The sequence below is a fragment of the Microtus pennsylvanicus genome, chromosome 2 (genome assembly GCF_037038515.1).
Source record: "Microtus pennsylvanicus isolate mMicPen1 chromosome 2, mMicPen1.hap1, whole genome shotgun sequence".
Taxonomy (NCBI): Eukaryota; Metazoa; Chordata; class Mammalia; order Rodentia; family Cricetidae; genus Microtus; species Microtus pennsylvanicus.
The window spans coordinates 107,167,812-107,195,617 of NC_134580.1; the positions used below are offsets into that span (position 1 = coordinate 107,167,812).

The 27,806-nt window shown below is 45.5% G+C and overlaps 1 protein-coding gene and 1 non-coding gene across 2 annotated transcripts; one reads left to right on the forward strand and one right to left on the reverse strand.

The window, feature by feature from the left end:
- Window positions 1–4,067: 4,067 nt before the first annotated feature.
- On the forward strand, window positions 4,068–27,722 carry Polr1b (RNA polymerase I subunit B). The gene is made up of 15 exons (XM_075962121.1): window positions 4,068–4,330; window positions 5,923–6,090; window positions 6,532–6,678; window positions 8,040–8,172; window positions 11,675–11,811; window positions 12,810–13,033; window positions 13,639–13,810; window positions 15,946–16,117; window positions 16,728–17,009; window positions 19,309–19,442; window positions 21,640–21,810; window positions 22,911–23,067; window positions 24,386–24,582; window positions 24,945–25,198; window positions 26,371–27,722. The coding sequence occupies exons 1-15, from the start codon at window positions 4,154–4,156 to the stop codon at window positions 27,251–27,253; spliced, it is 3,408 nt and encodes a 1,135-aa protein (XP_075818236.1). The 5' UTR covers window positions 4,068–4,153; the 3' UTR covers window positions 27,254–27,722.
- On the reverse strand, window positions 17,465–17,569 carry LOC142845272 (U6 spliceosomal RNA). Its single transcript, XR_012909839.1, has one exon. It is a non-coding gene; the product is annotated as a U6 spliceosomal RNA (small nuclear RNA).
- Window positions 27,723–27,806: the final 84 nt, after the last annotated feature.

The following is a 27,806-nucleotide window of genomic DNA, read 5'->3' on the forward strand; positions in this document are numbered from 1 at the left end:
TACTGTGGGTGTTGGCTAGCCTTGGCTATCACTGGTTAGCTCAATCTACGGTACCACCCAGAGGAAGGCAGAACTTTTTCTGTAAGCATAAGACGTAGATACCCTGGCCTCTTGTGAGCCATCTGGAGCCTCTCTGGCATAGCCTTTGTTCTTTCCCCAACTCTGAAAGTGGATGAACGTAATCCTAAGCTTACCTACCAGACAGAGCCAAGCCAGATATGGCCAGTTTCCTAACCAATGCTGTTTATTACAGAGGTCATCAGCTGCCGTGCTCCAGTCTGTCCTCGCCTGTGTTTATGAATGGTCAAGCAGGCCAGTGGTTGCGAAGGAGACGTTGGGGGGGGGGGTGCAGAGCTGGATGGGGCCTCTGCGGTGAAGCTGTTTGCTGAGAACTGAGAACTCCTTGCTAATGATCTGGCTTGGGCTGGGTTTTCAGATACCTGTAAATCCCAGGAGGAGGTCCAGACGCCACCGCATTTAGTGTGTGCGGATACAAACAGCCCCACAAGGGAACTTGTCGTTTCTTGGGCTGTGAGACTGTTTGCTTTGGACCCCTCTGTGCATCTGGCCTGCCCTTCAGGGGCCGCTTGCACTCCCTTTCTGCGTGTTTCAGTGGCTGTTAGACTGCCAGGCTTTGCCATGGTTTCTAGGACTGCCTTGGAGCTGGGTATGCAGGGCCGGAAACCGGACAAGTTAAAACGCTAAGCGGTGCGACTCTGACATGACATTGGCTTTCCTGGGTCGCTGCAAGGCTAGGGTTAACATCTAGGCCTTGTTCCTGGTGTTCCTGGTGGTTTTGAAGCGCAGAAGGTTTTCAGAGCATCTGCCTCTGCCCTTCAGTGAGAGAGAAGAGTGTGGGTAGGGTTACAGGTGTGTCCTGCCACGCCTTACATGAACCGCAGCTTCTTCAGGAGAAAGGACAACTGGTAGCAGATGGGCCCAGCTTGTGAGAGAAGTCTCCAGTGTCATTGAACATTGTCCCCTGCGGGAGGAGAGGCCTCTAAGCAGCCTGGGACCCTGTGTGCTTCACACTCTACCTTTGCTATGGGCTCTGTGCTTTTTATATGACTTTCTGGTTTTGGTTTCTTTTCTTTTTCCTTTTTTCCTTCCTTTCTTCCTCCCGCTCCTCCTCTTCCTCTTCCTCCTCTTCTTCTTCTTCGGGTCTCAAGCTCCAGTTGTGCTGGAACCCACTATGTAGACTAGGCTGGCTTTGAACTCACAGAAATCTGCCTGTCTCTGCCTCCCACATGCCGGAATTAAAGGCGTGCACCACCATATCTAGTTCATTAGACTTCTTGGTATTTTATTAAGCCTATGCTACCAGGGGTTATTTTTATTTGATGTCACTCGGAGCATGACCAGACTATGCCCATCTAAGACGAGGTATCAGGCAGACAGGAGAATCGCCGGAGGCTCATGGACCAGCTATTGCTGAGTATGCAGAGTGTGAAACAGGAGAGACCACCTCAATCAGGTTGACGGTTAGACCCCACTCCTGAAAGTGACTCTGTTCCCCATGTTCATGGTGGCAAGTGTGAACCATCACACATACACTTGTCTCTGTCACCAAGAGATGAATACATATAAAAATTGTTTCAAAGGTAAACCAGATGTGGTTGTATATGGCTGTAATCCTAGAGTTTTCAAGACTGAAGCAGGACAATTACAAGTTCAAAGCCAACCTGGGCTACATTTAGAGTCCTTGTGTCAGCCATGCCCTCCTCAAAAAACAAACAAACAAAAACAACAGTGCCCTAAAGATCCTAGATAGAGCAATTAGCACAAAAAAAAAAAAAAAGGAAGGACATCCAGACTGGAAAGCGTAAGTATGTCTCATTGCAGATGACAAGATCTTACACAGAGAAAACCTCTAGCAAGATTGCTAGGTACAATATCAACATATAAAACTCAATTGCATTTCGTTTTTTAAAAAATATTTATTTATTATGTATACAGTATTCTTTCTGCGTGTATGCCTGAAGGCCAGAAGAGGGCACCAGACCTCATTTCAGATGGTTGTGAGCCACCATGTGGTTGCTGGGAATTGAACTCAGGACCTTTGGAAGAGCAGGCAATGCTCTTAACTGCTGAGCCATCTCTCCAGCCCCCTCAATTGCATTTCTGAACACTATAAATGAACAATTTGAAAATGACATCAGAAAACAATTCTCTTTTATCAGCACCAAAAACAATGGTTTAGGAATTAACACAGTTCTTTTTGTTGTGGTTTTGAGACAGGGTCTCTCATACAGCCTTGTTTGTCTAGGAACTCTCTATGTAGACCAGACTGGCCTAGAACTCAGAGATTCACCTGCTTCTGCCTGTTGAGAGCTGCCACCATACCTGGCACACAGATTCATTTGTGCAAATTACTTTCTTTTTTAAAATGTTCTTTTTGTGTGGTTCTGGATGTTCCAGAACTTGATATGTAGGTCAGACCTGCCGGGAACGCAGAGATCCACCTACTTCTGCATCTTGAAAGCTGGGATTAAAGGCATGCACCACTATGTCCAGTTACACAGATATTTTTAAAAGAAAATAGACACCCATAAAAGGGAAACAAATTTTTTTAATATTTTTTTTATTTCATTTTACATTCCAAAAACAGTTCTCCCTTTCACCCCTCCTCCCAGCCCCACTTACCTCCCCGCCAGCCCACCTCCTATCCAGCCTCCCATGGCACATTAAATTGGGACAGGACTAAGCTCCTCCCTCTGTATTAAGACTGAGCATGGCATCCCACCATAGAGAATGGGCTCCAATAAGATAGCTCATGCACCAGGGTAGATCCTGGTCCTACTGCCAGGGGCCCCTCAGTCCAAGCTTCACCATTGTCTCTCACACACAGAGGGCCTACTTCAGTCCCATGGAGGCTCCAGAGCTATTGGTCTAGAGTTCGTGATTCTCCATGAGATTGGTCAGGCTGGCCTCGAACTCACAGAGATTCGCCTGCCTCTGCCTCCCGAGTGCTGGGATTAAAGGCATGCCCCATCACCGCCCCTCTGTCTCTGTAGATTTCTCCATCATGATCTTGACCTCCCAGGGAAATGTATTTTCAAATCACAAGTCCAAGAATGACCAGCATATTACAACTCAATGGTAGAAAGACAAGCAACTTTAAAATGAGCAATTTAAACAGACATTTTTTCCAAAGGAAACCATGTCTTGAAAAACAAACAAACAAAAAATCTCTGCACTCAGGTAGAGACAGGGGAGGTGGATCTCTGTGCTACAATAGTCTGGTCTACAAATCGAGTTCCAGTACAGTCAGGACTACATGGAGCAGTGGTTCTCAACCTTCCTAATGCTGTGACCCTTTAATACAGTTCCTCATGTTGTTGTGAGCTCCTCCATAAAATTATTTTTGTTGCTTCATAACTGTAATTTTGCTACTGCTGTGAATTGTAATGTAAATATTTTTGGAGATAAAGGGTTGACAAAGGGGTTGCGACACATAGGTTGAGAACAGCAAGCATAGAGACCCCCGTCTCAAGTAAGCAAGCAAGCATACAAACAAACAGATAATAAAGAGTTGGGTAGAGAGGACAGAGGTTGGTGCTCAACATCTGTATTTCAGTTGCAACCAAGACTCCAGAGTTTTGTTCGGCTGTGGTGAGGCATGCCTTTAATCCCAGCACTCGGGAGGCAGAGGCAGGTAGATCTCTGTGAGTTCTAGGCCAGCCTTATCTACAAGAGGACAACTAGGACTCCTACACAGAGAAACCCCATCTCAAAAAACCAGATTCCAGAGTCTCTTAGCATCAGCATCAGGATGTAATCGGAAAGTTACCCAAAGGAACAGAAAAGAATCTTTGAAGATAGCTCTATGATGTCCTAATTGATTGAGCGACTAAGGGCCACAGAGGTCACACACTAAAGTGGAGTGGGTTTTAGGGCGGTTTGCAGGATACAGCTGAGAGAAGAGGCAGATAAGCTGCTGTGTGTGTAGATTTAACCGGCCTAATCACGTCACGGTTTTGGTTCCCGGTCGACCCTGCAAAATGGAAGGACCAGGGTGGGGCGGGCCGAACACGAGGAACTACATTTCCCAGCAAGCCGCGGGGAGGAGGGTGTGGAATCGGGGATTCCGGCCTTTCCTCCTGGCCGCGAGTGGGGTCGCAGCCCAGGTCTCCGGTCCTGGGTTGGCTGAAGCATGGAACCCGACGGCCGGTGGCGGAGCCTGCCCAGCGGGCCCAGCCTGAAGCACTTGACCGACCCCTCGTACGCGATTCCTCCGGAGCAGCAAAAGGCGGCGTTGCAGGACCTGACGCGGGCGCACGTGGACTCCTTCAACTACGCGGTGCTGGAGGGGCTGAGCCACGCGGTGCAGGTGAGCGGCACGCCCTCGGCCCGAGTGGGGCCCGGAGGGTTCCAGAGGATGGAGGAGGTGGCCGGGAGTCCGCAGTACGGCCTTAAATAGTGCAAGGCTTTGGGTAGTTCAGAGAGAAAAGCGCTTCGTCGCAACTTGTAGCCGAGTAGTGTAGGAAAAGATGTTTTTGTGATTTCAGGGTTTATATGTGAGTACGAACCCTGGTTTTGAGTGAATCGTTTCAGGGTACTGTGAGATGAGTGATAAAGTGAACTGTTTGGGATTATGTTTTCCGACCATTCAAAGCGCCCCCGCCTTTTCCTACCTGGACTCTGAAGTTCTTTTTTTTTTTTTTTTTTTTTTTTTTGGTTTTTCGAGACAGGGTTTCTCTGTGGCTTTGGAGCCTGTCTCGGAACTAGCTCTGTAGACCAGGCTGGTCTCGAACTCACGAGATCCGCCTACCTCTGCCTCCCGGACTCTGAAGTTCTAAAACTACCTCAGAAGGTTGCAAACTGCGGCAAGGTCATCCTCCAGTTTCCTTCTCTTAGAGAAGTTTTCTTTCTTTTTTCTGGGGGGGGGGGGGGGGGGCGTGCTCGAGACAGGGTTTCTCTGTGTAGACCAGGCTGGCCTCGAACTCAGACAGAGATCCGCCGCCTCTGCCTCCTGAGTGCCGGGATTAAAGGCGTGCTTAATTAATTAATGCTACCACCTAGCTTCCTTCTCTTAAAGAGAAAAACTGGCTGCCTTTCTGAGTTAGGCTTTTTGAGAAAGATAAAAGTCCTAGGGATTAGGCTAACAATGGTAGCGGACTTCAGGTAAGGACGATGGGGGAGGTCACTTTTTGTTAGCATCCTTAGTCTCTCCTGGCACTAGGCTCAGAAAGTAAGAACATGCCGATTTCCGGTTAGAGAGCTCAGGTTTGGGTGCTCCTCGGGGTTGTTGGTTGTGTAGAGGTAGCAGGCACCAGCAGCTAGCCAGTACTCTTGAGAACTGCCCTAAGATGTAGTTTACTGCCTCAGGAGCAGGAGGGAAGTGCGCTCATCCGGGTGTTAACTCCGCCTTGGATAAGGTGAAGGGAAGAGAATGGTGGGTTCCCTCCAGGAGGAGGTTAGGAACAGCCGTGTAGGTAGTAGACACTACCTGGAGGTTTTGTTGTTGAACAGTTGTGCTGTGGGAAATAGGGATGGAGATGCTTTGGCGAGCTTTGACTGCCAGACTGATACTCGAAAACATGGGAGCCATTTAGAAATCTTTGCATCGTCAGGCAGGCTTCAGTCTGAGGGGATAAAGTGTGCGAAGGTAAACGTGAAGAATGACAGTAAGAGCGAGAGTGTCCCTATTGCGCATGCGCAGCAGTTCTCTTGTCTTTCTGTGTGGAGGAGGTAGACTTGGCTCAGCCTTTTCCGTATCTGTAGAGCCTGCTGCACAATCAAATACAAAAGGCCCTTAGTAGAATGTATTATGGTTAAGTAGTTGGTAAAGTTACCAGTTAGTTGTAGCGTTAGTTTTTGGGTTTAGTTGGCATTATAGACATCAGTGAGTGTAGAACATGCATGATTCCGAAAAGTGCCTTGAAAAATACAAGTGTCTAAGCAGCATGAATTGTATTTCAGGCCATTCCTCCCTTTGAATTTGCTTTCAAAGATGAGCGCATATCTCTTACTATCGTGGATGCTGTCATCAGTCCGCCCTCAGTGCCCAAAGGGACCATCTGCAAAGAGCTCAGCGTTTACCCAGCCGAGTGCCGGGGACGACGGAGCACCTACCGTGGGAGGCTGACGGTGAGCATCAGTCATGCCAGGTGGCTGTCCCTGCCCAGTTTGGAGACTCAAGGTTATAGGAAAGGTCTGCTTTCTTAGCGTTGCCACTTAGAGAATGGTATCTTCTCAGTCTAAAACATGACGTCAATTCGCTGTGACCTTCCTTCTTTCAAACTCATTTGTGGGTCTGGAGAAATGACTGGTTAAAAGCACTGATTATTTTTCGAGAGGACCAGGATTTGGTTCCCAGCGCCATATTGTGGCTCATAACTGCCAGTAACTCCAGTTCCAGCAGATCTAATGCCCTCTTCTGGCCCCCACTGGCACCAGGCACAAATCTGGTACATAGGCATACAAGCAGGCAAACCATTCATATTCATAAAAGTACATCTAAACATTTTTTAAATATTCATTGGTGCTCGCAGGTCCATATAGTTTATTTTTGTTGTTGTTTTCATGTAGGCTGACATCAGCTGGGCAGTGAACGGAGTCCCCAAAGGAGTCATTAAACAGTTTCTTGGCTATGTCCCCATCATGGTAAAGTCTAAACTTTGCAACTTATACAACCTTCCTCCGCAAGTTCTCATTGAGCACCATGAAGAGGCAGAGGTAAGTGCAGGGATCTAGGCTGTGGGGCGGCAGTGGGGGCCGCGATCAGAGGTGGGGAAGCAGGGAATTGCCAATGGAAGTCGGTTTTTCGACTTCTGAGTTCTAGGTATGTCGTATGGAGTGCTGCTGCTGTGTCTGGGTGCTATGCATGGATTCCTTCCTGTCTGCTGAGGCAGTGTGGGAAGCCGCCGTATGCTGAAGAATGTTATTGTTTTGGGCAGTGTACTAGGAGGTGTTCCCCCCTCCAGAAATCTTTTTCTTTTCCCTTTCCTTCCCTCCTCCTCTTTCTACTTCGTCTTCCTGAGCATTAAACCCAGGGCCTTCGCCCATGTGAATTGTAGTTCTGCTACCAGGCTACACTCCCAACCCAAATTTTCTTTTCTCTTTCTTGACCTTCCTTTCTTTCCTTTTGGGTGGTGGGGTGGGGTGGGTCTTGCTATTAATTAGCCTTGGCTGGCCTGTAACTCCGTGTATATAGATCAATCAGGCTGGCCTTCAGCGTGCAGAGATCCATCTTAATCTGCCTCCCCCCTCCACACACATACACACACACATACAGTGCTGTGATTAACAGTGTGTGTACAGCCAAGCCTGGCTGTTTCCTTTGTGTGGGAGTGGGGTGTGGGGTTGAAGGGCATTTTAGTAACATAGTCCGTGCATAGACGTCAAAGGATTCGTGGACAATGTGAGGAGTTGAGTCTTTCCTTCCATCATGTGGGTCTCAGGGCTTGAACTCAGATCTTCAGGCCCTATAGCAAATTCCTTTACCCCCTTAGCCATTCCATTTATCAGTGGTGAGGGCTGTGGAGAATTTAAGTCACCCCAAGCCTCAGTTTCCTCTGGTGAAACCAAGCAGACCAATAGGTAAGAGGATAAGAGTTTCATGAACAGAGCGTCCTGTAGAATGTGCCTATTCGATATCAGGTGTTAGCAAATACTCCCTGTTATAAACGTTTTCATATGTTTATCTAGTCCAGATTTCTAGTTGGAAAAGCTTTTATGAAATCAACCTCTTTTTTTCCCTTTTTTTTTTAAACTTAACATTTTTATCTTTAGATTTTGGAATAAGTTTTGTCTAAATAGTGCTTGGGAGTGGAAATAATTTGGGACAGAAAAGCTTGAGCCTGTCTAGTTGGAGGGGATGGCGTTGTTTATCTGCTCTCCACTTGTCCTGTGTCTTTTGGACCCTGGTTGTGTATTTGACAAGACTTTCTGGAGTCTGTGCTTGTTTCCATAGAGCAATGTCCCTTTCACCAATGAGTGCCTCTTCTGGGAGCTGCACTTCATGTGACTAGAAATAGCTTTGTGCTTACTTAGTCATATACTTTTGTTTAACAGATGATAACCCTTGTCTTTGGCAGGAAATGGGAGGTTATTTTATAATCAATGGCATCGAAAAGGTCATCCGAATGTTGATTATGCCTCGGAGGAATTTCCCCATTGCCATGATAAGACCAAAGTGGAAAAGCAGAGGGCTTGGCTACACTCATTTCGGTAGGTTTTAGTGAACATTGGCATGTTGTTTTAGACAACTTGAAAACCATTTTTTTAAAAAATATTTATTTTTAAAATATTATGTATACAATGTTCTGTGTGTATGCCTGCAGGCCAGAAGAGGGCACCAGACCCCATTACAGATGGTTGTGAGCCACCATGTGGTTGCTGGGAATTGAACTCAGGACCTTTAGAAGAGCAGGCAATGCTCTTAACCTCTGAGCCATCTCTCCAGCCCCCTTGAAAACCAATTTTTTTTTTAAGTAGATACAGCTATAAACAATCTTTTTTTTTTTTTTTTTGGTGGGGGCAAGTTGTTGAGATAGGGTTTCTTTAGCCCTTGCTGTCTTGGAACTCACTGTGTAGACCAGGTTGCCTCAAACTCACAGAGATCCATCTGCCTCTGCCTCTTGAGTGCTGGGATTAAAGGCGTAAACCACCACCTCCTGGCTAACTGTACACCATCTTTAGTGTGTTTCTCTTACATGATTTTTGTTTGTTTTGCCATAAAACATTGCTGTACGATTCAGGTTGGTGGGTGCCATGTTTATAAACTTTAAGTTACAGGCCAAGTACAGGGTGGGAAATGTTTCAGTGGGAAAGTCCTTTCTATAGAAGCACGAGGGTTGAGACCCCATCACCAACATTTAAAAACAAGAACAGAAGGTTTGGCAGTGCACAGCAACCTCCTGACTCTGGAGGGGAGGGGACATGGGGACAGGGATTCCAGCTAATTTAGCCAAGAAGAAAGTTCCAGGTTCAGTGAGAGACTCGTCTCAAAAGACAAATGGAGAAGCAATTGAGGAGGACATCTGGATGCCAGTCTCTGGCTTCTACCTGTGCCTGCATGGGAGAGTAACACACACACACACACACACACACACACACTACCTGTGCCTGCACGGGAGAGTAACACACACACACACACACACTACCTGTGCCTGCATGGGAGAGTAACATACACACACACACACACACACACTACCTGTGCCTGCACGGGAGAGTAACACACACACACACACACACACACACATGCGCACTACCTGTGTCTGCACGGGAGAGTAACATACAAACACACACACACACACACACACACGTACTACCTGTGCCTGCACGGGAGAGTAACACACATACACACACACACACACACACACACACACACGCACTACCTGTGTCTGCACGGGAGAGTATACTCCCACCACACATATACAAACACAGTACACTAATACTAGTGTACAGCACTGTGATATCATTCATACTATTGTAATTTTGAAATTTGAAAATGGAGTAGATTTTTAAGTGTCTTGATATCACATGCACATACATACACAGTTGGTAACTGTATGTGGTACTTGATGTTTTAATTAACATGATTATGGTAATTGTTATGCAATACGTGGATGCTTCTTAACCTACAGTAAATTGAAAGTATTGTATATTAAAAATGGACTTCAAGGGGCCGGAGAGATGGCTCAGCGGTTTTAAGAGCATGTATCTTTCTTCCAGAGAGCCTGAGTTCAGTCCCCAGCATCCATGTTGTGCAGCTCACAACTGCCTGTAGCTCCAGCTCCAGGGGACTTGACATCTCTGGCCTTTGTTGTCATCTGCACACATAAGAACACATGCACACAAACACACACACACGCAAATACACACATGCACTCAAACAACTTAAAATAAGTAAATATATTTGTTTTAATTTAAAAAAAAAATAAGCTTAAAGCCAGGTGTGGTGTTTCACATCTTTAATCCCACACTCAGGAAGCAGAGGCAGGTGGATCTCTGAATTTGAGGACGCCTGGTCTACACTGAATTCCAGGACAGGAATGTCAGTGCTACAAAATAGACCCTAACTCAAAAAAAAAAAAAGTACTTGGAGGTGGAGACTGGTTTGGGGACAGGTTTGTCTAACCTGCAGAAGTTTCTGGGCTCATTGCATGACACCACACACATAGTAATGCTCTCGGTGCCAGCATAGTAGCTTAGCTTGGCAAAGCCTAACCGTGCTCAGAACAGTAATTAATACATTAGCATACAGTTTGGAAAAATGACCTAAAACAAAGCCTGTTTCGTGAGCAAGTGTTGATCATCTCATGTTCCTACACAGATTTGGCTTTTTGTACATAGGAGCTATGAAAACCCTGTATTCAAAACCATTGGCAGTTCGGGAAATTGAAGATGATCGTTTTCCCCTTTGATCTCCTGGCTGGCTGGGAGCCGTGGCTCACTGCTACTATCCAGTATCATGGGAAAATGCACAGCATTGTTAGTCTAGGAAAAGGTCTCAGTTCAGAAAGTGAGATGCAAGCCGGGCAGTGGTGGCGCATGCCTTTAATCCCAGCACTCGGGAGGCAGAGGCAGGCGGATCTCTGTGAGTTCGAGACCAGCCTGGTCTACAAGAGCTAGTTCCAGGACAGGCTCCAAAACCACAGAGAAACCCTGTCTCGAAAAACCAAAAAAAAAAAAAAAAAAGTGAGATGCAGATTCTACTGAATGGACATGGCTCGTGTGCGCCATGGTGAAGCTGGCAAATTGCAGGTGGCTCGTGGTAACGTTGGTGCCATTGTATATGTATAAATCAAATCACCTTAATACGTATAGTGTTTATTCACAAAGAAAATGAAACATACACAGAAAGTAATTTCATAGTGAGAACGCTTGCCTATTTTTAGTCAGGAAGACTTCATGTGTTTATGAGATTGCTTTTGAGGATGAGGGCTGGCCTGACTGGGCACCTGTGTCCAGAAACCTGAGAGGTCCCCGGTGTAGTCTGCCTTGACACACCCTCAGGAGACTGGCCTGGGTTCGCTGTCTGTGACAGTGCCTGGCATTGTAAGATAGCATATGGCATTCTCTAGTAATGTCTACATTTATATTACATAATGTATCATTTATACTTGAGATAAAAATCTAACTTTAATAGTTGCCAAAGATGTAACACCTAGGAGAACAGTATCTCAGCATATCAGGACATGGAGTTGCTGGTTCTTTGCTCTGTTGATGTAGTGTCCAGGATAAGCCTGAAGGCTGAGTTCTGGTGTCCATCAGGACGTTAGATAAGTAACCGAATCTTGACCAGGCCCATAGGGCACTGTGGATAGGAGGTGCACTCTGCAGGGTGATCCAAGAATAAGGTGCTACGGGCCCCAGCTGACGGAAAACCTGGAAGTTTGGCTAGTGATAGCTTCAGCTATTTCCGTGTGCTCCAGAAAACATTTGGCAAGGTCTGTGGGCATTTTTGATTGCCTGACTTAGTTAATCTTTTTCGTTGTTTGATTGGTTGGTTGGTGGGTTGGTTTTTGTTGTTTCATTTTGTTTTTTCGTTTGAGACGGATCTTTCTGGGTAGTACTGGCTGTCCTGGAACTAGCTGTGTAGACCAGGCTGACCTTGAACTGCCCCTGCCTCCCAAGTGCTAAGTGATTTGCCATTGATTATGGGGATAAAATGATCAGGCGACAAATGAAAGAGCTGGGCCCTGACTCCTTGCTCCTCCTCTGGCAGGGGTCTCCATGCACTGTGTGAGAGAAGAGCATTCCGCCGTCAACATGAACCTTCACTATGTGGAGAATGGTACAGTTATGGTGAACTTTATTTACCGGAAAGAGCTGTTTTTCCTTCCTTTGGGATTTGCACTTAAGGTGAGATGAGATGAATATGTCTTTGATATAAATAGGCTCATTGGAAGCTGTATCTTGTATACGAGTGGATGGTTTCTTTCTGTTAAAGTACACGTGCATGTAATGTTACCCAGGCTTTTGAGGAGGCAGTCTGGAGGCTGCAAGTTCTAGGCCAGCTAGGGTAACTTACCAAGACCCTGTCTCCCCCCACCCCCGCTCATACCATAAACAGAGCATGACCATATATGCTGTGCTAACTAGTTGCTGCTCTATTAAAACCAGTTGCTTGAAATAAACATTTCTCAGAGTCTCTGGAGATGTAGCATTTGGGAGCAGCTTGACTACATAGGTCATAGGTCACACTGAAGTTTTTGGAGGTGCTCCCGGGGTGATGAGATGACTCCACGGGAAAAAGCACCTGCCATGCAAGCCTGACAGCCTGCATTGGTCCCCAGAACCCCCAGTGGAAGGGAGACCTGGCTCCCAAAACTTGTCCTCTGACCTCCTCCATGTGCTGTGGCTTGTGTATGCCTACACATGCACACACTCTCTCTCTCGCTTTCAAATAAGAATTAAAATTTTAAAAATAAATGAAGTGCTGAGGTCACTTGGCTTGACCAGGCTTCCAGGACCCAGTAGCGAGTTGGTGGCTCACTTGGTGGCTATTGGTTGGAGGTCTCAATTCCCCGCTCTCCCCTGGGAGTTAGCCCAGAGGATGAGATAGAGGACGGTCTATGCCCTAGCCTTGGGGATCTGGCATCTCCTTTTTGCCATATTTTGGTCATGTAGGGACAGCCCTAATTCAGAGTGGGAGGAGACACGATTCCGTTTTTTGCCTATCCAGAAGTAGAATCACTGCGACTTCACTGTTTGGCTGGTGTAAAGAGAATGTTTTGTTTCCGAGGGCTAGTTTTGCTTGGACATTAACAATTATTAGAGGGGAAGATTGTAACTAAGTGAGTTAAACCTTTGGTAGTTGTTTAAAAGAAAGCTTTAAATTTTTTTTTTTTCTATTTCAGGCACTTGTGAGCTTTTCTGACTATCAGATTTTCCAGGAGCTCATCAAAGGCAAAGAGGAAGACTCTTTCTTTAAGAATTCTGTCTCTCAGATGTTGAGGATTGTCATGGAAGAGGGCTGCTCCACACAGAAGCAGGTCCTTAACTATCTGGGCGAGCGCTTCAGAGTGAAGCTCAGTCTCCCTGACTGGTACCCGAATGAGGAAGCTGCCAAGTTCCTGTTCAAGTATGTGTGCTTTGGGCTGGGAAGGGAGAGGGGGAAAGATGGGTTCATGCCTAGGAAGTGAGCCTGGGTAGCATGCTGTGGTCCTAGCCAGGAGGGCAGCTTTGCTTCTTTTATTCCATGTTAATTTCAAGTTTGCTACAGTGTTCAACTAAGACAGTGAGCGCTGGAGGTCACCAATGTTGACATTTTGTTGGTTACAATGATCACTTTGTCTCTGCATAGACACACATTGCCTCTCTGTATCTCTGAAAGTTGCAGACAACATAGGGCTGCATTTCCCTGTAGCAACGACTCTCTTCCATAACCACGTATTAAAGGAGCTGAGTCCTAGATCACCCTGGCAGGAGCCGAGCACTTGCGACGTGGCCCGTGCGGCTGAGAAAGTGAAGTGTTGTTTTTAACTGAGCTGGAGTAGCTGCAGGTGTTACTGATTGCTCTCTATTGCTGAGCACAGCTGCAGACTTGGTGGCGATATCTGCTGCTGTAGCCAGCAAAGGGGAAGAACAGTTTTGGAAGAAATGTTAGGTAAACGTGAAGTAGGCGCCTTGGTCATTGAGCTGGACAGGAGAAGGCAGACTGCTTTAAGGTTTCTGTTTCTCTTTCAGCCAGTGCATTTGTATCCACCTGAAGTCCGATACTGAGAAGTTTTACCTGCTCTGTCTCATGACCCGGAAGCTCTTTGCTCTAGCCAGAGGCGAGTGTATGGAGGACAACCCCGATAGCTTAGTGAATCAGGAAGTCCTTACCCCCGGGCAGCTCTTCCTGATGTTTCTGAAGGTAAGTGTGCGCTGAGGATTCTAGTTTGGGCATCTTACATCGCGTCCTTTTGTTCAACAGTAAGGGACTTAAAACTCTGGCTCCAGATTTCTGTGTCACCTGTACATATGTGATCTTATGTTTCCATGTAAAACCTGAGGCTCTCAAATGAAAGGTAGGGTTTTTTTTGTTTTTGTTTTTTTTTAATGAGACTGACTTAGTTTTCTTTCTTTCCTTTTTAAAAAAAAATTGTTTTCAAGGCAGGATTTCTCTGTGTGTCCCTGGCTGTCCTGGAACTCACTCAGTAGACCAGGGCTGGCCTCGAACTCAAAGATATCTGCCTGCCTCTTCCTCCCGAGTGCCGGGATTAAAGGTTTGTACCACCACTGTCCAGCTGATTTAACGTTCTTAATATGATTTCAGTTAATGGACTTCTTCAGTTGAATCTACTTTCCTCCAAATTATAAAACTTCATTCCTTATAGCTAAAAAAAAAATGCCAAAAAACAAAAAACCCTTCTATTATGAATATATGCACTGTGTTTTCCTTATCCATTTCTCTTTGTTACCTGGGCTGGTTAATAACGTCTGTTCTGTAAGCAATGCTGCATTGGTATGCAAACATTGGTGTGCAAGAATTTTTGTGATACATTGATTTAATCCTTCAGGGTCACAAAGAAGTTTTAATATTTAATAAATATTTTTATTTATTTTTATTTTATGTGTGTTGGTGTTTTGCCTGCATGTATGTCTGTTTGAGGGTGTCGGGTCCCCTGGAACTGGAGTTACAGACAGTTGTGAGCTGCCATGTGGGTGTTGAGAATTGAACCTGGGTTCTTTGGAAGAGCAGTCAGTGCCCTGAACTGCTGAGCCATCTCTCCAGCCCCAGGCCTATTTTTAATATTCTGAGGATCCGTTATACTTCCGTAATGGCAGCGCTGGTTCACCTTCCCCTGCAGTGCACCAGGCTCCCCATCTGTCTGCTTCCTCTCCGTGTTGTTTTCTCAACTGCCATTCTGATGGGTTGCATAGAATCTCATTGTTGTTTCTGTTTGCATTTCCCCAGTGACTGGTGACATTGACCGTTTCTTAATGTTTATTACCCATTTGTGCTTCACTTTCTGAAAACTGTCTCTGCTTTTAGCTCATTTATTGATTGGATTGTTGGCCTTTTTTTAAAAAATTGTATACTATATGCGTGTGCCTGTTATGTTGCGTGTGCATACATTCAGGCAGTTTCTTGGTTTTTTTCTTTTTTTAAATTGTTTTTATTGAGCTATGTATTTTTCTCTGCTCTCCTCCCTGTCTCTCCCCTCCCCTTCAGCCAATCCTCTTCCAAGATCCCCAAGCTCCCAATTTACTCAGGAGATCTTGTCTTTCTCTACTTCCCATGTAGGTTAGATCCATGTATGTCTCTCTTAGGGTCCTCATTGTTGTCTAGGTTCTCTGGAATTGTAGGCTGGTTTTTCTTTGCTTTATGTCTAAAAGCTCCTGGAGGGCAAGCCCACAATCCGGATCCCATGTCCCAGATTTTGTGACCTCTGCAAGAGCAGTGCTCACTCTTAACCACGGAGCAATCTCTCCAGCCCCTGTAACAAGTCTTTCTCTGTCCCACCAGCTAACTAGCTCCCAAATAAAAACACAGAGACTAATTCATATGAAAGCTTGGCCTTAGCTTAGGCCTGTTTCTAATTAGCTCTTACAGCTTAAATTAATGTGTTTCTATTGATCTGTGTGCTGCCATGTGGTTGTGACTTTTACCTCTTCTCCTGCATGTCTTGCTTCCTCTGCGTCTGGCTGGCGACTCCCCCTTTCTTCTTCCCAGAGCTGTCTGTCTAAAAGTCCCACCTATACCTTCTCCCTAGCTATTGGCCATTTAGCTTTTTATTAAACACAGTGACCTATCTTTACACAGTGTAATCAAATCAACGAGCCCCTGATGTAGACTTCCTGTCTCTGTCTTTAAGAATGCTAGACTTTCAGTTGTACGTTGAAGGGCTGTCTTTTACAACCCTGGTTGTGCTAAAGATGCATCCTTTGCCGCATGTATAAACAGTGGGCCTTTATACTGGATTGTGTAGATTGTGTGGGGGCAGATATAGCATTTATGATATTTAAAGCATGTACTACTTTAAATTTAACATTTTCTTCTTTTAGGAAAAAATGGAAAATTGGCTAGTGTCTATTAAGATAGCTTTAGATAAGAGGGCTCAGAAGACCAATGTATCCATAAACAGTGAGAATTTGCTGAAGATATTTAGTATGGGATCAGAACTAACGAAACCATTTGAATATCTTCTTGCTACTGGGAATCTGCGTTCGAAAACAGGTAAATAAATATGTTGCTACAGAATTCCAGAGTAAGCTAACCCTCACTAAAGTCAGATTTTATATTATAGTAAATTTTGACAAATGTCTGCCAACTTAAAGGGTTCAGTGAGGTGTCTTGCTTTTGTAAATCCAGCGCTAGTGAACAGACACATTCCGTGACTCCTGGAAAGCGGTGACCGCATATGTCTGTCTGGACAGGTCTACAGCTGCAGCCTAGAAGGGTTTGGATTTGTGTCCCTCCCTAAACCTCTTGTATTAGAATGAACTGAAAAAATAAAGGTTAACTGGGATCCAGAAATCTGCTTTTCTGTTTGGACAGATGCTACTGATTTTTCTCGTTAGCATGCCAGCAAGTGCTTATGCAATGGCAGGGCTCTCAGACCAATCTAATTTGATTTTTTTCCATTTATCAGAACTAATATTCCATGTTGCAAATGTGTATTGGGAGGGGGGGTTGTACTGGGGAATTGAACCCAGGGCCCACTCATATATTAGACAAATGCTTTTACCACTGAGCCATATCCATAGCCCTGAAGCATCAGAAACAGACAGTTTGGGGCTTTTAAAAAAGACTTTGGCTTGTTTTGAGTGCCTTTTTCTTTATTTAGGTCTGGGCTTCCTGCAAGACTCTGGCCTGTGTGTTGTGGCTGACAAGCTGAACTTCATCCGCTATCTCTCCCATTTCCGCTGCGTGCACAGAGGGGCTGACTTTGCCAAGATGAGGACCACCACAGTGCGCAGGCTGCTCCCAGAGTCCTGGGGCTTCCTCTGTCCTGTGCACACCCCAGACGGAGCACCGTGTGGGCTGCTGAACCACCTGACTGCCACATGCGAGGTTGTCACGAAGTTCGTGTACACTGCATCTGTCCCGGCCTTGCTCTGTGGCTTAGGTAGGACACTGAACAGTCCAGCTGGCTTTCCTGGCTTTGTACAGCCTCAAGCAGCAAAGTCGCCCTTTGGGATTCAGCAGAGAATTCCTTTTCAGTCCTCCATGCTGCGTCGGGCTGCGTCCTTGGCTTCTTTCTCATGCATTTCTGGCTAAAATCAGCAAAATGTCATCAGTGTTGATAATAGAAAGATGTGAATGAGAATAGCTATTAGTATTCAGAGTTTAGATGCTATTGTGTAAATTTCTGTGTCACTCTCCTGTGGCCCTTGTAGGTCTTTGCATTTCTAAGTAGGAAACTGTTGGTTTGGGGAAAATCAGTTAAAAAGTAGCTTATGCGATATAGCTGATACATAGATCCAGTGACCTTTGTTCCTGGTGATTTACAGCTGTTGTCTCTGGGGGAAACCTCAATCATATTGTTTTCCGGGCTTTGATAGTTAGTTTGAGTTTTCTTTCACAGTTAAAGATAGCATCTTTTTGTTAAGTTTTTTTTTTTAAGGGGTCGTGCTAATCTTCTCTGTATTGTACCAATTTTAATATATGAGCTGCCAAAGTGAGCGCTTGTTTGATATTTTATAACAGTTTAGTCCTGGGGTTTTTCAGTTGTGATTTAAAAGCCACAGTTTTATATCTTTGTTAGTGTGTGGTGTGGTCACCAGTGGACTGAGGTGGATGAGATGCAGCTTAGGACTTCTAGGGGTCAGGTGATAGATTGGTGCTTCTATCAAATAAATCTAACATTGAGTCAAGAACTTGTTGTGTAGAATGTGAACGCCCAACTGGAAAATAGCATTAGATAGGAACATTAGAGAAATCGATAAAGAAATGACAGTCAAGATTCCGGAGATATAAACAATCTGTTCATTTGCTGACAGCGAGGCAAAGAATACTTTTGTCCTATTGTTAATTAAAATCAAACAAAGCATAGTGACACACACCCGCAACCCTAGCCATTGGGTGGTGGAGGCAGGAGGATCAGAAGTTCCTATCCTCAGCTACATAGGAAGTTGAGATCAGCCTGGGTTGCAGGAAACCTTGTCTCAAAGTCTGGAAGGAAATGGAGAAAAGGTTAGAGCGGTAGAAAGTACCTCCCACTATGGAGGAAGAGAGGGCTCTGAGGAAAAGTCACTAGCCCTGGAGGGCTGGTGTGACAGACAAGCCCTAAGTGGTGACCTTTGACACCTGGGAAATACAGGCTGTTTTTCACCTGGCAGTTATGATGTGTGCAGGCCTCGTTTTTCACTCAATGAGTTGGTCCTGGGCCTGCACTTGGAACATGGAGACGAGACGGCAGAGCATGTGCATCAGGAAACACACGTTTCTGCCGTGTGACCTTGGAAGTGCCCATAGTATGATTCTGTGGTTACACAGATCAAATGTCCAAGCAGGCAAATGTCCAAACGTGGAGTCTGCAGATAAATAGGATCAACAATAATTGGATTTTACTTGGGCAAGGGTATTCAGGCTATAAGATTTAGCAATCAGTGTATGGAAAGGGATTTTGTGCAAACCTCCCTTGTGCCCAGCCATTTTCTCAGATCCTTTTCTAGATTCTCTATGGCCTTAATGAAGTAGTTTATAAGCAGTATGGAAGCTTCTGTGCTGTACAGACTGCAACATGAATTCTAATTGGTCTTATAATAAAAACCTGGAGTCAGGATATCAGGGTGTGGAAGCTGAAGGATCAGAGAAGCAGAGCAGTCAGCCACTGGAGAGTTCTTACTTCTACCACTGCTCAGACCAAAGGATCAGAGAAGCAGAGCAGTCAGCCACTAGAGAGTTTTCTCCTCTACCACTGCTCAGACCAAAGGAGTCTACGAATCCTCAGACTGCTACTGTCTCTGAAACCTCAAACTACATCTCTCTATGAATCCTCAGACTGCCCTGAGTTCCTGTCTCCTCCCGCCTTATATTCCTCTCTCTACCCATCCATATCACTTTTTTCTCCACCGTCCTAGCGCTGGGATTAAAGGCATTTGATCCCAAAGGCTGGAATCATCTTCTGGTTTCTCTTTTAGACAGAGTCAGTTTCACGCAGCTCAGGGTGACCTTGAACTGCCTCTGAGAGTACTGGGATTAAAGGTGTGCGCCACCACTGCCTGGCTTCTGTGGCTGACTAGTGACCTAGTTCTGCACTCTGACCTTCAGGCAAGCTTTATTTGTTAGAGCACAGACAAATTGTCACTACAACAGACAGGACAATTGGCCAGCCACACTGAGAAAGCAGTCCCAGTGTCTCCGGGACCTGGAAATGTTGGATGAAGCCTTCTGATTTTATTATTCTTCTTGTCCCCTCCCAGGTGTCACTCCAGTTGATGCGGCATCTTGTCGACCATACAGTGACTGCTACCCTGTCCTGCTGGATGGTGTCATGGTGGGCTGGGTGGATAAGGATCTTGCTCCTGAGGTCGCAGACGCTCTCCGTCGCTTTAAGGTGACCGTGGGTCTCTGGGTTGCCTTATCTCCTGACTTCTGGTGTTCAGTCCTCTCCTGGTTGATGAGGTGTTACGTGCTAGTTTAGAGTGATCATGCAGTTGGGATTGAAGCTAATTCCGGAAGTACCTGACTCTTGCCTTCTATGTTGGGTCAGTGACAGACATGTTACCTATAATTATTTATTAGGCGTTTCATTGAGGTCCCTGTCTGCTTATCTCTCCACTGTGACTTCATAGGAGTACCAGCAGCTGGCTGCTTCCCAGCTGAGCCTCTTGTTTGTCCTTGATAACCTAGACCTCTTAGGTTGGTGTCAGGCTAGAGTTTCTCAGGGGTAATTTGTGGAGAGAGAGTTGAGAGCTATGCAATGGTTCCTTTCCTCGGCTAACTTCCCCCACTGATTGATGGTTCCCTGCTGAGTTATTCCCGCCCCCTTGGCTATCTTTGCTAAATGATTGTGACTGTGGTGGATGTCCTGCCCCCAGTCTGTAGTCCACACGGGCCTCGGCCATCCTCCCTTAGCCCAGTCAGAATTCTATTTTTTTTTTTTTTTTTTGGTTTTTCGAGACAGGGTTTCTCTGTGGCTTTGGAGCCTGTCCTGGAACTCCCTTTGTAGACCAGGCTGGTCTCGAACTCACAGAGATCCGCCTGCCTCTGCCTCCCGAGTGCTGGGATCAGAATTCTTTTTTTTTTTTTAAGATTTTATTATGTAAACAGTGTTCTGCCTGCATGCCAGAAGAGGGCATCAGATCTAATAGATGGTTGCTGGGAACTGAACTCAGGACCTCTGGAAGAGCAGCTAGTGCTCTTAACCTCTGGGCCATCTCTCCAGCTCCCTCAGAATTTTTTATTCTACTCTTTTTATTTAAAAAAAAATTATTTATTTATTTATTTTATATGAGTACTTTATCTGCATGTACGACTTTATGCCAGAAGAGGGCGCCAGATCTCACTATGGATGGTTGTGAGCCACCATGTGGTTGCTGCGGATTGAACTCAGTTTAGCCTCTGAGCCACCTCTTCAGCCCCTATTCTACTTTTCTTAAGCTTCTACCTCTACTGAGGTCTGTTTTGGTGAGCTGAATATTTTTATCTTGGTTTTATGTGCCAATGATTTTTAAATTTTTCTTTCTGTATTTGGCTTTCTTTTATCAGTTCTTTATTAACGTGAATGTTAATTCAGTTTGGGGCCAGAAAGTTGACTCAGTTGGGTACAGGCACTTTACTGTCAGTCCTAGAGACCTGAGTTCAATCCCCAGACCCTTCAAGGTCACAGGAAAGAGCTGACTGCTGAGGCTCTCCTGGACCAGTACCCAGGCACACAATGAATCAGTTAACAGCGGATTCAAGGGCCCCAAGAAATAGCTCAGTTTAGAGCTCTGTCCCTTCTCATTGTCCTTTCCGGGCTCCTCCCTCCCCTTTCATTTTTGCTGATACTGTGTAGCTGTGAACCCCTTAATTGTATATAGATATTATAATCTTTTTTAGATTATTGTAGCTTGAATTTATATTTCTCCCTTCACTTAGAAATTTTTAAAAATGGTTTAAAAGATTTTTTTTTTTTTTTTTTTTTTTTTTGGTTTTTCAAGACAGTGTTTCTCTGTATAACAGCCCTGGCTGTCCTGGAGCTAGCTCGTGTAGACCAGGCTGGCTTCGAACTCACAGAGATCTGTCTGCCTCTTCCTCCCAAGTGCTGGGATTAAAGGCGTGCGCCACCACTGCCCTGAAAGACTTTTTTTATGTATGCATGCAATGCCTGTGAAGGCCAGAGGAGGGCGCGGGATCCCTGGGAGTGGAGTTCTCAGCATGTGTAAGCCGCTTGACATGGGTGCTGAGTGTCTCCCTACTGTGTAGCCAACTCAGCATTCCCGTTTGCTTTGTTTTGTTCTTTTTAATTTTCAAAAGAAAGACCCTTTTCATGTAACTGTTTGAAAGGAAATTCATTAATCTATATTTCAGACATCAGAGAATAAACTTGCCTTTTCTTAATCTTTTGCCGTTTCTCAAGTGGGCTGAGTGGCCTTCTATGCGGGGTAAGACTGGAGTGGACAGCTGTGGTCTTGGAACACCAGGTTTACTACTAGAGTGACGGAATTTCTTAGATGCTGCTCCTTTCCCATTCTACCTGGCTCTGGTGGCAGGGAGGGCGGAGTAAAACATATGTTTGTTCTTCATTAAACTCTGTTCTGCTGAAACAGGTGTTGAAGGAGAAAAGAATTCCTCCCTGGATGGAGGTGGCCCTGGTCCCCATGACAGGAAAGCCAAGCCTGTATCCAGGGTTGTACCTCTTCACCACCCCCTGCAGGCTGGTGAGGCCTGTGCAGAACTTGGACCTGGGCAAAGAAGAACTCATTGGAACGATGGAGCAGGTGGGTGCCTACCGCAGTGTGTGCTTACGTCGGACAGTTGGACAGTTTCCGGGGCTCGCTTTCACTCTCAGGAGCATTGACAGAAAATCCAGATGTTTTTCTGGTGCTCTTTGTCCAGCACTAAGTAGTTTTGTTGTTGTTGGGGTTTTTTTTCCCCTTTTGGTTTTTCGAGACAGGCTTTCTCTGTGTAGCTTTGATGCCTGCCTGTCTCTGCTTCCCAAAGCTGGGATTAAAGGTATGTGCCACCCCACCCCCACCCCCACTGCACTAAGTAGCTTTGAAGTCTTGCCACACTGCTAGGAAACTGAGGGAGGCTTGATGCTCACATAACTGCCCTTCCTTCCTGCCCAGTGTTCATGGTTCTTTTGCACCTGTCTCTGTCACAGTTGGTGACACTGAGGCATCTCTGTCTCTGTCTCATTTGTCATCTACATCTTTGCCAAACTAGAGTTTGTACCTACTTTAAATTTTTATTTTAAAAAAAGTTGAAGCCGAGTATGGTGGTGCACTTTAATTCCAGCCCTCAAGAGGCAGAGGAGGCGGATCTCCGGGTTTGAGGCCAGCCTGGCCTACAGAGCGAGTTACAGGATAGCCAGGGCTATACAGAGAAACTCTGCCCAAAATAAATATTTTTCTTCCTCTTCAGCCCTTGACAGTTGGACAGGGTAGATGCAGGATGAAATATCTAAGGGGAGGGGGGCAGAGAGATGGCTCAGAGGATAAGAGCACTGGCTGCTCTTCCAGAGGTCCTGAGTTCAATTCCCAGCCACCACATGGTGGCTCACACCATCTGTAATGAGATCTGGGGCTCTCTTCTGGCCTGCAGGGATACATGCTGGCATAATACTGCACACATAATAAATTAATTAATTAACTTAAGAAAAAAGAAATATCTAAGGGGCAAGTATTGTGTGCCTAGCACACACAGACCGGGTCCTAACGCCAGTTCCACAACAGTAGCAGAGAAGAGCAGAGCTCCTCGGCATTCATGACTGGGGCGAGGAACTTAAACACTGCAGCCTTGAGCGCTACCCCCTGGGAAGCACCGAGACAACCACAGTTATTTTGTGCTTTTCCTTCCTTACCCTCCTCTGCTCCAGCTCTTCATGAACGTTGCCATTTTTGAGGATGAGGTTTTTGCCGGAATTTCCACACACCAGGAGCTCTTCCCTCACAGCCTGCTGAGTGTGATCGCCAACTTCATCCCCTTCTCTGATCACAACCAGAGTCCTCGGAACATGTACCAGTGCCAGATGGGTAAGGTGGGCAAGCTGGTGGTTGGTGCGTACACACACAAAAGGTGTTTGTAGGTTAAACTGAAGTAATCTCAAACTTGAGCAGCTTCAAGAATATCATAAAGAATGTCCGCACAACCAGCACCTATTTGTGAACATCCCTCCTGGCTCAAACTTTCGCTCTTCACTTGAAGACTTCAGGCCCAGCACCGTCTCTCCCACCCTTCGGTGCATGTGTACGAGCCTCCTTAGTCAGGGGATTTATCAAAATCAGGAAGTTTAGCGTTGACTTCTTTTTATAAGAATAGTTTACTTTAGATTGTGTGTGAGAGAGAGTACTACATGTATGCACAGAAGCCAGAGGCGTTGAGTCCCTCCCTCCAGAGCTGGGGTATGGTCAGTTGTGAGCCATTGACATGGGGACTGGGAACTGAGAATACGGAATGTATGCAAGAGCAGCACATGCTCCGGATTTTAGTCCTTACTCGGTGTGGAGCGAGCAGAGACTCAAAGGCCCATCCAGGATCACTTGTGTTCCGCTAGTGCGTACATCTGTCTCCTTTGATGCAGAAGAGCCCTGTAGCTTGTTTGTGTCATTCTTGACATTTATATTGTCACAGAACATGACTTGGATTTGTCTGAATCTCATGACTTGACTTCTGAGGGGTTCGAGCCATTACACATTCACATAACTGTCTCTTTGAGTGCTCTTGATTTCTATCCACAGTTAAAGCCTGCAGCATTTGATGTGCTCTTTACCCCCACAGCCTTCCTTGAGCTGGTCTTGGTTCAGTCTCTTCCAGCAGGGCTGGAGGGATAGCTCAGTAGTCAAGAGCGTTGGCTGCTCTTCCAGAGGTCCTGAGTTCAATTCCCTCACCCTTATGGTGACTCAACAATGGTGGCTCACAGCCATCTCTGTCGGTAGTCCCTGGGGTCTGATTCCCTCTTCTGGTATGCATATGTCCACGCAGACAGAATCCTCCGGCCTCAGCCTGTTGAGTACAAGGATTATGGGTGTACACATCCCAGATCCTTTGTTTATAGTACAGGTTACCAACTACAAATTCTCTAGTAGCCTTTATTCTAAGAATTCTTTTTCATTATTCTGAAATTTCTTTCCACACTCACTTGAAGGAGTCTTCCCCAGCTGTGTAATCCTGAGCACAGACTTTTAGTTCAGGGCGTTAAAGTGGCTCCGTCTCCTTCCAGAGCCGTGGTGCTTGCTTTATTCATTCCCCTGGCATGTGTTTGTATGTATTTGTAGTTGCTTCCAGTTTTACGGAGCACGTTGAGAACTGAGGATTGAAAACAAGATGCAAAGACATCTTTTTCCTCCATAGGTAAGCAGACCATGGGCTTCCCACTGCTCACTTATCAAGACCGATCAGATAATAAACTCTACCGTCTTCAGACACCTCAAAGCCCGCTAGTGAGACCATGCATGTATGACTATTACGATATGGACAACTATCCGATCGGGACAAACGCCATTGTAGCTGTGATCTCCTACACTGGCTACGACATGGAGGATGCCATGGTGAGTGCTGTTAGTTGTGACTCTGATCTTTCCCATTGCTGTTTGTGAGCTCACTGAAGGGATGTTTGTGTCCTCAAGGACATAATAGCAAATGTGTTTGTTCTTTAAGTGGTTAATTCCTGATCTGAGGTCAAGGTTGCTGTGAGGTCTTGGTATGTTTACCTTTTATGATTATTTTTGATCATATCTTAAGCCATTTATAAATCTGGATCCTGATAGCATTAGTAATTTGGAGATGCTATTTCAAAATTAAATACCAGTTACCCTGAACCAAGTATTTGTCCAATCTCAACTGGTTATATTTTGAAAATTTTTGTTTGCCCTCAGTCTTATAAGTTAATTTTTTTTCTTTGACTCCACAGATTGTGAACAAGGCTTCTTGGGAACGAGGCTTTGCTCATGGAAGTGTCTACAAGTCTGAATTCATAGACCTCTCTGAAAAATTTAAGCAAGGGGACGATAATCTTGTGTTTGGGGTCAAACCTGGTGACCCACGGGTTATGCAGAAGTTGGACGATGATGGATTGCCTTTCATAGGAGCAAAGCTGCAATTTGGTGACCCCTACTACAGCTACCTCAACCTTAACACCGGGGAAGGCTGCGTGGTTTACTATAAGTAAGTTTGGGGAAATGTTGGACTTCTGGTTGGTTTGTTAGTGAGAAGTGTATCCCTAGGAGCCCTGACTGGTCTGGAGCACACTGTGGCAACCCGCCTGGCCCTGATGGTTTTTATAGGCTGTTTCTTAGTGACTTTTACTGGAGGTCAATGAAGTTGTCTTTTCTTCTTTTCTTTTCTTTTTTCGTTTTTTGAGACAGGGTTTCTTGGTAGCTATGGAGCCTGTCCTGGAACTAACTAGCTCTTGTAGACCAGGCTGGCCTCACAAAGATCCACCTGCCTCTGCCTCCCGAATGCTGGGAATAAAGGCATGTGCCACCACCGCCCAGCTAATGAAGTGATTTTTTTACAGAAGGGAAATTATATATAAAATCTAGTTATTATTTTAAATCTCTGCTGCCCTAACAAAATAGGCAAGGCTGGGAAGTAAAACAAAGTCTGTCTGTGTTCGGGGACAAGGACATTCGGGACTGAGACACTGTGGAGTCACTGAGGTGGACTCATGGGGGCACTGCCTCTGTCCTGACGTGGGGAAGAATGGAAAGGCAGACAGCAGTGAACAGCTCAGAGCCTTTCTGTAAAGCCGCTGTCTGTCGATGAGGCTTCATCCTAAAGGCCTGGCTCCTCGTCCCACAACGTAGAGGTGGAGCTCGGCATGGTGGCATTCCGGTCATTGCTGAAGTCAGCGCTGTCGTCTGTTTCGCCTCTGTGCTGGTTTCTATCATTGTTTCCGTCATACTGGCATTTAGGGGGTTTCCTAGGGAAATGTTCATTATGCCTCTTGCTAAAGATGAATAATTATCTCAGCTGCTTTTACAGTAAAATGGCTTCAGTATTTCCATTGCTGATACTCTCTCAGATAAACATAATTAGTAAGTAATCCTAATCATGAATAACTTGTAACATCTACTTATATTGGTGAGCAGATGGAAGCTATATTTACATATATACTTTATGGAACATTAAATTGTGCCAACAAAATTTAAATATTCTTCTGTACAAAGCTTGGGTAAGCTTTGTCAAACATACCTGTGATTCTAGCTCATGGAAACAGAGGCAGGAGGCTCACTGCAAGTTCTAGGTCAGCATGTTGTGGGCCAGCCTAGCCTAGGGAGACTCAACAAACAGAGCAAATAGCTTGACTTTATTTCCTGGTTTTGTTTTTTCTCTAGGAGTAAAGAAAATTGTATTGTGGACAACATTAAAGTGTGTAGTAATGACACGGGCAGTGGGAAATTCAAATGCATCTGTATCACAATACGAGTCCCTCGGAATCCAACTATTGGAGATAAATTTGCTAGCCGTCACGGACAGAAGGGCATTTTGAGCAGACTGTGGCCAGCTGAGGACATGCCTTTTACTGAGAGTGGGATGGTGCCCGACATTCTGTTTAATCCTCACGGCTTTCCCTCCCGTATGACCATTGGGATGTTAATCGAAAGTATGGCTGGGAAGTCTGCGGCTTTGCACGGTCTCTGCCATGATGCTACCCCCTTCATCTTCTCCGAGGAGAGCTCAGCCTTAGGGTACTTTGGGGAGATGCTAAAGGCTGCTGGCTACAACTTCTATGGCACTGAGCGATTGTATAGTGGTATCAGCGGGATGGAGCTGGAAGCAGACATTTTCATCGGTGTGGTTTATTACCAGCGCTTACGCCACATGGTGTCAGACAAATTTCAAGTTAGAACAACCGGAGCCAGGGACAAAGTCACCAACCAGCCTATCGGGGGAAGGAACGTCCAGGGTGGAATCCGCTTTGGGGAGATGGAGCGGGACGCTCTGTTGGCACACGGCACATCCTTTCTCCTTCATGATCGGCTCTTCAACTGCTCTGACCGCTCCACCGCCCACGTATGTGTGAAATGTGGCAGCTTGCTCTCCCCGCTACTTGAAAAACCTCCTCCTTCTTGGTCTGCTATGCGCAACAGAAAATACAACTGCACCGTCTGTGGCCGCAGTGACACCATTGACACTGTCTCTGTGCCATATGTTTTCCGGTATTTTGTAGCTGAGCTGGCAGCTATGAACATCAAAGTAAAACTGGATGTTGTTTAACTTGATCCTGGCCATCTGAGTTAGGAGATTAGAACAAAAGGGGATTTTAATCCAATGAAGATGTTATGGGCTCACTCTGGGTCTATACAAGAATTTCAGTACTAAAGCCAAGAACAAGCAGCTGAGAATTCAAGGCTTCTGTGCCTCTAAAACCTACTGAAGTTGGTTTTGGCATAATTCTTTAAAAATGTTCTTAAGTATCTTGTTTAAAAATGATTTATTGATAATAGATCATGCAGGAATATTTCCTTTCCAGGCCCAGGTTCACTGTTCCCTGCTTTCAGTAGCAGTTAGCCATCCATCCAGAGCAGGGCAGTGTAATAAACAGAAAATGGAAGCCATAAATGTAATTTTTATTTTTATATACATGTAAACTAAAGCTATGTCATATATATAATTTGATGGATTGGAACATAGGTATAGCTGTGACGTCATCATGGTCAAGGTAAATAAAGATGTCTGTCATCTCCCAAGTGTCCTTGTGCACCTTTGGGTTGTGCATGCGTGTGTGTTTGTGTTTCTGTCTGAGATCTGTCCCCTTCACAGCTCCAAG

What these genes read in the sequence shown, in the direction of transcription:
- Polr1b (XM_075962121.1), top strand. Translation starts at nt 4,154, where the DNA reads ATGGAACCCGACGGCCGGTGGCGGAGCCTGCCCAGCGGGCCCAGCCTG. An exon ending in GCTTGGCTACACTCATTTCG is followed by an intron (nt 8,173 to 11,674) that starts GTAGGTTTTAGT and finishes CTCCTCTGGCAG; the next exon opens with GGGTCTCCATGCACTGTGTG. An exon ending in ACGACATGGAGGATGCCATG is followed by an intron (nt 24,583 to 24,944) that starts GTGAGTGCTGTT and finishes TTGACTCCACAG; the next exon opens with ATTGTGAACAAGGCTTCTTG.